The sequence below is a fragment of the Seriola lalandi genome, unplaced genomic scaffold (assembly GCF_002814215.2).
Source record: "Seriola lalandi dorsalis isolate HSWRI2012SDOR001 ecotype SW California unplaced genomic scaffold, Sedor1 jcf7180002054054, whole genome shotgun sequence".
Taxonomy (NCBI): domain Eukaryota; kingdom Metazoa; phylum Chordata; class Actinopteri; order Carangiformes; family Carangidae; genus Seriola; species Seriola lalandi.
Genome location: NW_019524607.1, coordinates 202,754 through 213,865, shown reverse-complemented (window position 1 = coordinate 213,865; position 11,112 = coordinate 202,754). Strand labels below are relative to the sequence as shown.

Sequence of the window (11,112 nt, the reverse complement as noted above, 5' to 3'; positions counted from 1 at the left end):
GTCTGTGTGCGTGCCTGTGCATGTGAAAGAGAGTGAGCAAGAGAGAGACAGGAGGAGGGACTGTTATAGGTACAAGAGGAAAGACAGGAAGCACTCAGATGTAACCTGTCCTCTCAGGGTGGATGATGCCGTTTTGCGGACCTAATGAACCAGACTGGTAACTCACAATGATTCTAATCATGGAAAAGAGCTAATTTAAGGTTTTAAATGGACATCAAAGTCTTAGATCAGGCCACCAGGGACGCGTAAATTCTTGGCACAATACGCAAAAAGGTGGAATTGTTTGGATAATGTATTACTCAGCAACAAACCGGATTATTTTCGGTTATTTAATTTCTTGAGACCAGCCTTGTATCAGTTCCATGAACTGGTAGTTAAGTCTGCAAAATAAACCAGCTGTAAGCTACAGTGTTACGCTGCCGCTCCCTGATTCAGCACCAAGTGATGGATAGCTCTCCGACTGAGTGCGCGGAAACAGACTCGCTCTCATCCTCTCTGAACAGAGCTCAAAGTGCGCAGGGAGACACGTCCATCGATGCCGACATTTAGGGAAAAGGCACCAAAGTTATTCAGGCAGACTATCGTCATACTCTCTCCCCGCCCACAGATATAAAGCCGGCTATTGTGACATTAGTGGTGGAGTTTTCCTGACATGCCTCCCAGCTGCGAAGATGACAGATTTTGCTCACACATCACGGTTTCGAGATAACGTTTTGATAGCGGACGGAAACACCTCCGTGCTCTCCGGGGAAGTTGGACTCCTCTTTACCACCAGAGAACAAAATGGGATACAACCACCTGTTCTCTTTATGGACGGCTGTTGTGTGGCCGCTACTCCTCTCTGGGTCAGGTAAGTACTTTTGAAAAATGTTCAATGCGCCTTTCAACAAATGAAAAAGTACATTACACATGTCACCAACGTCATGACAACGTGAATTAAAATGTTTAAGGCGACATTTTACAAGAGTACTGTGCTAATTCTGAAAGAGTGTGAGTACTGCATGTTCTACAATTTACTAAACGATAAACTTTTACATTAAAATGGTCCCAAAAGTATCTAAGTGTACCCTACCGCTCATGACTGTTAACACCACAACTCCCACGAGCCTCCTCTCACGATCACATAATTAATCGTTGCGCGCAAATCTACTAAAAGCGCCTCGTGCAAAAGTATGTGTCGCATCTTAGCAGAGTGATACAACGTCCCATCACTGATTAATGTTGTCCCTCAGCATAAACGCGACCACCAGAGCTGAACTGCGAGAGAAAACTGTTTCTCTCCACTGCGTTTAAATTTAGGAAGACCTCTATGTCCTGCTTTTACAGCAGAGAGAGTAAATTCATTATCCTTTACTCGACCGTACAAATATAGAAACTGCCAAAGACAAGCAGTGTACTTCTAAAAAAATAAATAATAAAAAAATCACAGTCCTCTGAACACACTCAGTAAATATTTCACACAATCTGCTACAACAGGTGTCATATTTATGTTTCAACAAGACAAAGATGCATATTTATAGTCAGAATATGGAGGGTTCAAGCCCAGAGATAATTCCTGATTTGCCTCACTTTTTGTTAGAAAATAAAAACTATTATGATACTGGATCTGTTGTGCACATTTTCAAGATCTTTTTCTGGACATATTGTGGAAACTGTTTAGAATTTCAATCCATCAGGCTTGACAGTGGAAGTAGGGGCGGCTTGATATGGAAGTCAATTCAGGTGCTGTTACAAGGACCTGGGCTATTTAACATGTCTAGTGTCCTTTCATTCAAATGCAAGCAAGGATTGTGTGCACAATCTGCAGTGTAAGATAACATATGTGGTCTTGTGACATAAGCACAGCCTATGTGCCCTCCTTCCATCTCTACATGCTACAGCAGTCATATGTGCTGGTTCTTCACCTCATGCCAATGTACTTCTCATTACAGCAATGACAGAGTTCAGCTTTCCCACTTGAGCTCTGCAATTTTAGTCAACTCACAGAAAATTGTTGCATGCTGGTCTTTTTTTTTTTTACTGAACTTTTTTACTGTAAGTATTTGACAGCCCAATTTCGCCAAGAGCGCCTCTGGCCTGAGAAGCTGCTGACTCGATCATCCAAACTGGTCAGTGTTTCGAGCACCTCGCCAAGAGGCTTGGCCACAGTCCAACATCCATGTCCCAGTGTGCTGGACGTTGGAGGTGTCATCTCAAGTCTCTGCTGGCAGGAGGCTTTGATCTATGGCACCCAACAGCCTTTTTTCAAGCTCCACATCTGGTCCCTCCCAGATGTACGGACACCGCGCTCGCCTTGACTGTCAAGAGAGCAGATAAGAAGCCTCTTGTGCATGAGTGTTTGTCAGATTGAAATTAGTTCATGATGGCAGATGAGCACATGTGTACCTTGGTGAATTCACATAATATTTACCATGTCGATGTCTGCTTTCTACCAACTACTCCTAGATATTGGACTGTTTTGTATATTGGACCAGTCTGTTAAAGCCCGTCAAGCCAAGCTGTTAGCATAGGCAATAAATCATGCAAGCAGAATTGCATTTATCCTTCTGGTTAGCTCTGTGCAGCATTTTAGCCCCTTACCTCCTACAGTTAAAGGTTGTGAGGACTTGTCAATGTTGTCATCAGAACTACAACTCACCCATGGACAGGTAATGATGTGGCCTTGGCTAAGCAACTATGACTGCTGCCAGATGTGGGTGGTCCAAGGTCTTGTTTTCAGATCCTTGATGGTAGCACACATCGTTGGGCTGCATTATACCCTTGCAATGTCAAACAGAGCTCTAGAGGGAGTTGGGTGTTAACGGCATGTAAACCAATTAGAATTAAAAAAAATTTGTATTGATTTTTGAATTTTGGCTTTGGTGTGATGATTCCATGAGTTTTCTTTCTGTACAATAAACATTCAACAAATTTCATCTGTTTGCAAAAATATGATTACTTAAAGTAATAGTTTGACATTTTGGAAAATACCCTTATTCGCTTCCTTGCTGAGAATTAGATGGGGAAATCAGTACTAAGACTTAAATGAAAAAATTACAAATTGCCATTTTTAAGGTTTTATTGTCAGATTATTTTGTGCATAAAATGCCAATTTGTCTCCTTTACATTTTTGTTTTTGTATAGATTAAACAAACAAGATATGACATGGTAATTAGGGAACTTTAAAGGTGCTAGTATGGGGATTTTGTTACCTTTGCTAAACGAATTAGCTGATGGCCGTATTCTCATATTTAATGTAAAGATTTGAAAGGGGTATCAATCGTCTCATCTACTTCTCTGCAAGAACGTGAATAAGCATTTTCCTAAAGATGTTGAACGATTACTTGGAGAGTAAAACACCAAAGTCTGACCAAGTGTAAATCCGTGTAAATCATCCAATCTGATGATAGGTAACAAGTAACTGCAGTACAATAAGGCCAAAGATATGTTTGAAGTAGTTCAGAAATGGTGCCACTTTAACATAGTTTAACAGAATAGTTTGCCATAATTTGTATATTCTGGTCAGGAGTCTTCAGAAAAACTAAATTTCCAAAACCCCAGAATCAAACACATTGTTACCCTCTGCTTCAGGTGAAAACTGTCAGCTAATTGTTTTATGCATCAGTTGTAATACAGAGTGACAGACAGCTCAACAATAAACACCCTGCACTACTGAGAAATTAGCTCACCTCCACTTAACACTAGCAAGTAATGATGTGTGTAATTGACTCTGACTACATTGATGAAGGTGGAAGCGGTAATCCCCAAGGGCCGGGATTCCTGTCTATTTCCATGCTATTCACACTGCAGAAAAATTATACAGTGACTCAGTCTGAGATTGTGTGCAAATCTGTCTAGACTGCATATACAAAATCAATTTGATTAAGCTACCTCTCACCGTGAAGCCACATGTGCATAACAATAACACTTCAGAGATAAAGAGAGAGGTTACTCTTGAAATGGTGTCGATGTTGAGGGAGGAGAGATAATTCCCCAGTCTCCACCAGCTCACCTTGCGAGATTTTAGCAGGCAACCCTCACGGGGAGCTCAGATCAAGAGATCAAAAGATTTGCTAAGATGCAGAAAAGTCGATAAGACTTTACCGAGAAAAGTCTAAGATGTTTCGAGTAGGCTTGTGTGCAGAGACGCAAGATGTTCGCAACACTCACCCTCACTCCCAAAAGCCACAATATCATGCCAGTCTGATTTACTGCTGTTTGTTAAGTGAGGATTAGGGGAGACATGGAAGAGAGAACATGGATATGATCCCTATATACTGTGCAACTCCCTTACTCCTGTCCTCTTCCATTTAATTATTATGTTCCCTGTATATCTTACCTGTTAAATGCCAACAAAACAAAGCCGGGAGTTAAAACCGCTCAAACGACCTTGATGTCAAAATATCAAAAAAAAAAAAAAAACGGAAGTTTGGTTTTCAGAAATTTCATTCATAGAACATTGAATAAATGTCACAAATTTATAAATTTCATTACTCCCTTAATGTATCTCTCTTCTATAAAGATTTCAATCAAAATAGAAGGTATGGTTTAAAATAGTAGCTATAATGTGTCCACAGTTCTCTGTCACGAGAAGACGCACTCCCACGCTGAGGATGAGCTCTTCAAGACGCTGTTTGCTGGTTACAACAAGTGGTCGAGACCAGTGCCAAACATTTCTGATGTAGTCATTGTCAAGTTTGGACTGTCCATAGCACAGCTCATTGACGTGGTGAGTCTTTAAGTATAGATTGTTGATATGTTCAGCATGTTTGTCCAATTTATATAGCACATTTAAACAATAAGATGTTATACAAGCTCTTTTTGGTTGCAGCTGCTGCTTTTATTGTGATTCTTTTAAAATCATAGCTATGTTACTAAATATTTTACACAGTTAATGTTTTATTATTTTAAAAATAAAAGTCACATTAAAAGGCCTCATACTACAGGTTATTCTCTCTTTGAAAGTTTCATTTGAAAACATGTATTTTGTATAAGACTTTGGTTCACAATGGATTCCACTGTCAGACTAAGTAGAAGACAGAATTTTTATCCCTATCCCTAGAGTTTTAATCAATATGATTAATAATTCTATTGTCCTCCCTATACTTAGCAAAACTTGGCACTTGGCATGTTTAATGCTATATGCGGTTTTTCCACTGCATGTTTTTGCATTTTTACATACAGTAGAGAAAACAAACTTTGAAAAAAAAAAAAACTACATTATGCACTCTGTGCCATGTCACAGGGTGTGACACAAACTGTTTCAGAACTCTTCACATCCATCAAGTAATAGAAGTTCCTGCAAGCTATATTTGGGTCTGCTTTGACAATCCTCCAGAAACCTCTCACATATATTCTTCTGGCCTGAACCGAGAGTTGACAGCCTTAACTCAGTCTCTGTGTCTCTGTCTGTCTCTGTCTGTCTTCTTCTGTGGTGTGTGTGTGTGTGTGTGTGTGTGTGTGTGTGTGTGTGTGTGTCTGTGTGTCTGTCTGTCTGTCTGTCTGTCTGTCTGTCTGTCTGTCTGTCTGTCTGTCTCTGTCTGCTAGGATGAGAAGAACCAGATGATGACAACCAATGTGTGGCTTAAACAGGTTAGAAATGAAATATGTCAGTGTTCATTTATTATTAAGATTGTTTCTCAAAGAGGGGATATGATGATATAAAATATTAAAAACATGACATTTGACAATGTTTATGAAGAATTGAATGACTTTTATGACAATTAAATAAAGAATCACAGCCCCCTAAAGCACCTCTTTTGTTTGTATCTCCCAGGAGTGGAACGACTACAAGCTTCGCTGGAGACCGTCTGACTATGACAATGTGACGTCCATAAGAGTGCCATCAGAGCTCATATGGGTACCAGACATCGTCCTCTATAACAAGTAAATATCACTCAATTTGCAGATTATTATGTTGATTAACTGACTGATGCTAAAAAACACCAAAGATTGGCCAATTTGCCAGAGCATGAGCAAATTGCTTCAGGCATTCAGTTTATTGTCATAGAAAACAAAGAAAATCAACAAATATTCATATTTGAGATTCTTGGTCCAGCTATTGTTTTTAGTTTTGCTTTCAAAATTAGTTTTGAAATTATAAATTATTATTTGTAATTTAAATTATTATTCAAATGATTGAATAATCTGTCCGTTAACTAATCAATAAATTGACTAATCTATACAGCTCTGCTTAACATAAGCACAATATTTAAGGGGTTTCATGATCAGGTCACAGCAACTATTTCTGTTTGTTATACTGAAAATGTAATGTAAGGGTTATTCTAAAATAGTGAGTGTTTGTAATGTTGCACATAAACAACAACTGTCAACTCACACTGGTTCAAATAGATGCCGCTTGACTGGATGATATCTGGTAGGAGGATGGCACCATCTAGTGGACTCACAACATAAATGTTGTGCTTTGTGAGGATTTCTATAACTTGTCACTTTGGATTACAAATTACATTACAGGTTACTTTTCCTGCATCTGTCACTTCTACTATAGTTGCAGTTAATTTTGGCAAAAATGAAGACAACCTATAAACATGTATTACTTTAGTGTGAAATCTATTGTGTTATGAAATTTACCACTTTCAATGTATCTCTCCTCCCTCCTCCTAAATTCACCTCATGGAGATTAAACTGAGAAAGGTTGATGATGGAGCTCTGCTCCACGGAGCTTGTGTAATCACAGTCTGTAAGTGAAATTAAAAAAGGTGTGAGACTGATGAAATGATAAGGACTCGTCATTACGTTTCCAGCAGGAGCTATTATCACCATTAAAGCGATGAATGGAGGGGAGATTACCTCAGAAGATTATTATTTGGGAAATCATAACACTTTTTCACTGCGCGGTTTCTAAAAGGAAAAAAAAAGGCGGTGGCAGGACTTCTCACAGTCCAGGGTGTGATTGCTTATCTGCTATTTTAGCTTCTGTTCAGCCAGATATTTAAAACTGAGCTCTCATACTGTATGTCACCATCACTCATATGATGACCTCTGCTTTTCCAGTGCTGACGGTGAGTTTGCTGTGACTCACATGACAAAAGCTCACCTATTCCACACGGGTAAAGTTCGCTGGGTCCCGCCTGCTATTTACAAGAGCTCCTGCAGCATCGACGTCACCTTCTTCCCCTTTGATCAGCAGAACTGTAAAATGAAGTTTGGTTCTTGGACCTATGACAAGGCCAAGATTGACTTGGAGCGAATTGAAAACACTGTGGACCTCAACAACTACTGGGAGAGCGGTGAATGGGCCATCATCAATGCTGTGGGAACGTACAATACAAAGAAATACGACTGCTGCCATGAGATCTACCCAGACATCACCTACTTCTTCATCATCCGAAGGCTTCCCTTGTTTTACACCATCAACCTCATCATCCCATGTTTGCTGATCTCTTGCCTCACTGTCTTGGTTTTCTATCTGCCCTCAGACTGTGGAGAGAAGATCACCCTTTGCATCTCTGTGCTGCTGTCCCTCACTGTCTTCCTTCTCCTCATCACAGAGATCATACCGTCCACATCTCTCGTCATCCCTCTCATCGGCGAATACCTCCTATTCACCATGATTTTCGTCACCCTGTCCATCGTCATCACTGTCTTTGTGCTCAATGTGCATCATCGCTCTCCCAGCACTCACAAGATGCCCCACTGGGTCCACTCAGTGTTCCTGGACCTGATCCCACGCTGGCTGTTCATGCGACGGCCCGCACCAGATGGCCGGCGTCGCAGGCTGTTGCTGCTCCAGCAGGAAGCAGCGGCCGAGCGGCGGCAGGGCCGAATAGCTGGGAACAAATCTGGCAACTGCCTCAGCACCTCAGCTAACTGGTTACGAGATGGGACCACGTCGGAGGACCCTGAGAGAAGCTGTTATGAGGATTTAGAGCTGGGAACGCTGACGTCTTATTTCTCCTTCCGTCCCCCTTCGCCCAGACCTCCAGGATCTACTCCTCCGCCGCAACAGAAAACCCCACAGAACAGCCAGAACCGACAGGACTCAGCAGGAGGGACGAACAGACAGTTAACTGGGGCCAGAGTCAATCCCACTCAGCGGCCAACTAAAGTAGAAAATACTGTATCAGACTCAAAATTCCTGCTTTCACCAAGTGTTGTACGTGCATTAGAAGGGGTGCACTACATTGCAGACCACCTGAGGGCTGAGGACGCTGACTTCAGTGTAAGTATCAATGAAATACCACATCACTTCAAACACAATATCCTCATTTCAAAGTTTCTCTGCAAGGGTTCAGTATTTACTTCACCCTTCTCAATTACATACACTATAACTCCCTCATAGTATGAGGATCATGTGTATGAAGACATACTGTGTACTGTGCTGTAAACCACACAGCTTAAATTCACTTGGATTACTGAAGTTAAACACATGGTGAGTGATATATGTGATACATTAGTATCACTAAAATCAAGAAGATGATTATTTTGATGGGTTGGTAACCAATTGGAGCCAGTACAGTAATTTCGTACAAAGCACTGAAAGTAAATGAGGTGCAGCCAAGAAAGAACTGTTTAAGACGCAGGAGGCAGAGCAGGTCAGCTGATCAGCAGCATAAGAAATATGCATGAGTATGAAAAGTAGACTTCCTGATTGAACCTCCAATAACCAATATAGTTCATTATGACAATTTCATATGTACTACTCGTCTCTCTCATTTCTTGCTTTCTCTGTTGCTCTTCACTCTACACAGGTGAAAGAGGATTGGAAGTATGTCGCCATGGTGATTGATCGCATCTTCCTGTGGATGTTCATTATTGTGTGTCTGCTTGGGACTATTGGCCTTTTCCTGCCCCCTTGGCTAGCTGGCATGATCTAGCGCTCGAGAAAAAGTGTTGAATATTTAAAAAAGAAAAAAAAAATCCACCACCACCTTCACTTGAGTGATGTTTGACATGTAAAATGTAGCTGAACTCAACTTTAACACGGGGAATGCGACTGAAGTTTGTGTAACACTGAACAGCCCAGTTTGCAGCCTCACGAGGCAACACTCTTTACATACCAACAAACCAAAACTATGAAAAACAAAAAAGAAGGACTGTGCTGTGTTTAGATCCCTCTGAATAGTGGGGCACAAACTCAATGGTCGCTACAGTGGCAAGTTTAGGATATCTCAGACTCAGATTGTCAGACTCGGCTGTCCAGACTCGGCTCAACTTTAATAGGTCTAAGTTGCACTTTGTCGTCATCCTCAGGTGTATTCCTCAACCTCACCTGTGAAGTTAGGCTGTGTTTGACCTGAATGCTAACATTAGCATGCCTGTTAGTGGCAAGCTAATGTTTAGCACAGAACATTTAGCATGTTAACATGCTAATGTTAACGTGTAAACATGCCAATATTTAGTATATATTTAGCATTAGCGTAACATGCTAGTTAAATGGCGTAGTGCCAGAATCATTTGGGTACTTTGTTACACAAATGTGATTACTTTTTTCGGTAGTTTTAGGAATTACAATTTAAAAGTCAATGACATAATTGCATTACATTTACTACTACCGTTGGCATCTGTAACGGCCGTAAGTAAACTTGGTGTCTTACCGGAGGTCAGAGGCTCGACATCAGGTTTTCGTCTCCTTGTAGCTTGTTGCTGTTTCCTTTAGACAGAGCAAACCGCTATCATCCACCGAAAGAGAAGAAATACAACTTCTGGTAACTCCAAATTTGTCTTATTGTTTTCTTCTTAGCCGCATAGCTAGCCCCTCGTATAAGCAGGAATGTCCCGGGTTTTGTTTAGATCTGGAGTATTTGTGAATGAAGGCCTTTGAGCACCAGTTAGCTGTCGATGGACAGAAGATAAGTACATACAGTGCCTCGGCTAGCTGCTCTACGAAGTGTGTGAGAGTGTGTGCTTTAGAGTTAAGGCACTAGCTGGGCTGGGTAACGTTAATAAATGTAACTAAATACTGCTGCTGTTTAATTACAAGTAAAGCAATGTGGTTGCATTTTGAAAGACCACTAAGAAACTGATTAATTGTATTTCCCAATCTAGAAAGGCACTCAGTAGAGCATGCCTCTGTCAACAAACAATCTTACACATGTCTGAAATCCAGATAATAATCTGGGTCTGGAAAAGTAATTTAGTATAATTATGATCCAGATAATTATCTGGATCTGCACCAAATTGTACAGTTATAGATCTCAACACCATACATGTCTGTTTTTTGTTTTGTTTTGTTTTTTTACATCAAAATCCATAAATTATTTCTTGAAAAATTTATGAAAGTCTTGAAAAATGCCCCATTGCAATGTTAAATAATAAAAAAAATTCCTGGATCCACGCCTTTAACTGGATCGAGACTAACATTTAATTGGTACATGCCCCAATTGGCACATGCCCCATTCCTCTACTAAATTTGGTGCAAATCGGTTGAGTACTTTTTGTGAAATCTTATGGTCAAACAAACAAACAAACAGACAAACAGACATGGGTGAAACCTTCTTGGCAGAGGTAATAACTTGCTGGTCTTCAGTAGCAGGAGTCTAAAAGTACAGCCGATGCTGACATGATTTCATTCAGTACTTTTAGAGGTATCCAGCCTTGAACTGAGATGACAAGTGGACATTTAGATGTGCTGGTGGTGCTGGACCAGCAGTGACTGACTGCTACAATGTGGGTAAAAGTAATGTAGTAGAATTATGAGCAATGAAATGTTTGGCTTGTGCCAGATTGGAAAAACTCTGGTGTGTCATGAACCGCATTCAATACAAGATGAGGTGGCATTTACCTAAAGAGTTTGACCAACAGTGGCATGCTGATCTAACAGATCTTTACTATACACTAACTTGGGTCATTTGTACTGGTTTAGAAAGAATTTGCATTTTTATGGACTTTTTTTCTGGCCATGTTGCCACAATTAAACTTATTTTTGAATGATCATACACTATGTAATAAATGCCATGATGAAAACAGTTGAAAAGCCTGTCATGACATTAATTGAGTGGTGTAAATGACAGATTTTCATTTCTGCAGTTGCCATAAATGATACTCATGTTCACACAGTCCTCTGCCTTACATCTTACCGGATAAAAGAGATATTTCATCTCAACTGTAGTTATTCATTTTAGTAAAAAAATCCAACATGTCAACTGTTTACTGTATACTGAAACACGCTTA

The 11,112-nt window shown here is 40.3% G+C and overlaps 1 protein-coding gene across 1 annotated transcript; it reads left to right on the top strand.

The window, feature by feature from the left end:
* Positions 1–136: 136 nt before the first annotated feature.
* On the top strand, positions 137–10,907 carry chrna2b (cholinergic receptor, nicotinic, alpha 2b (neuronal)). The gene is made up of 6 exons (XM_023403002.2): positions 137–850; positions 4,557–4,708; positions 5,527–5,571; positions 5,756–5,865; positions 6,994–8,161; positions 8,691–10,907. Exons 1-6 carry the CDS (start codon positions 784–786, stop codon positions 8,814–8,816), a joined length of 1,668 nt encoding a protein of 555 aa, XP_023258770.1. The 5' UTR covers positions 137–783; the 3' UTR covers positions 8,817–10,907.
* The last annotated feature ends 205 nt before the right edge of the window (positions 10,908–11,112 follow it).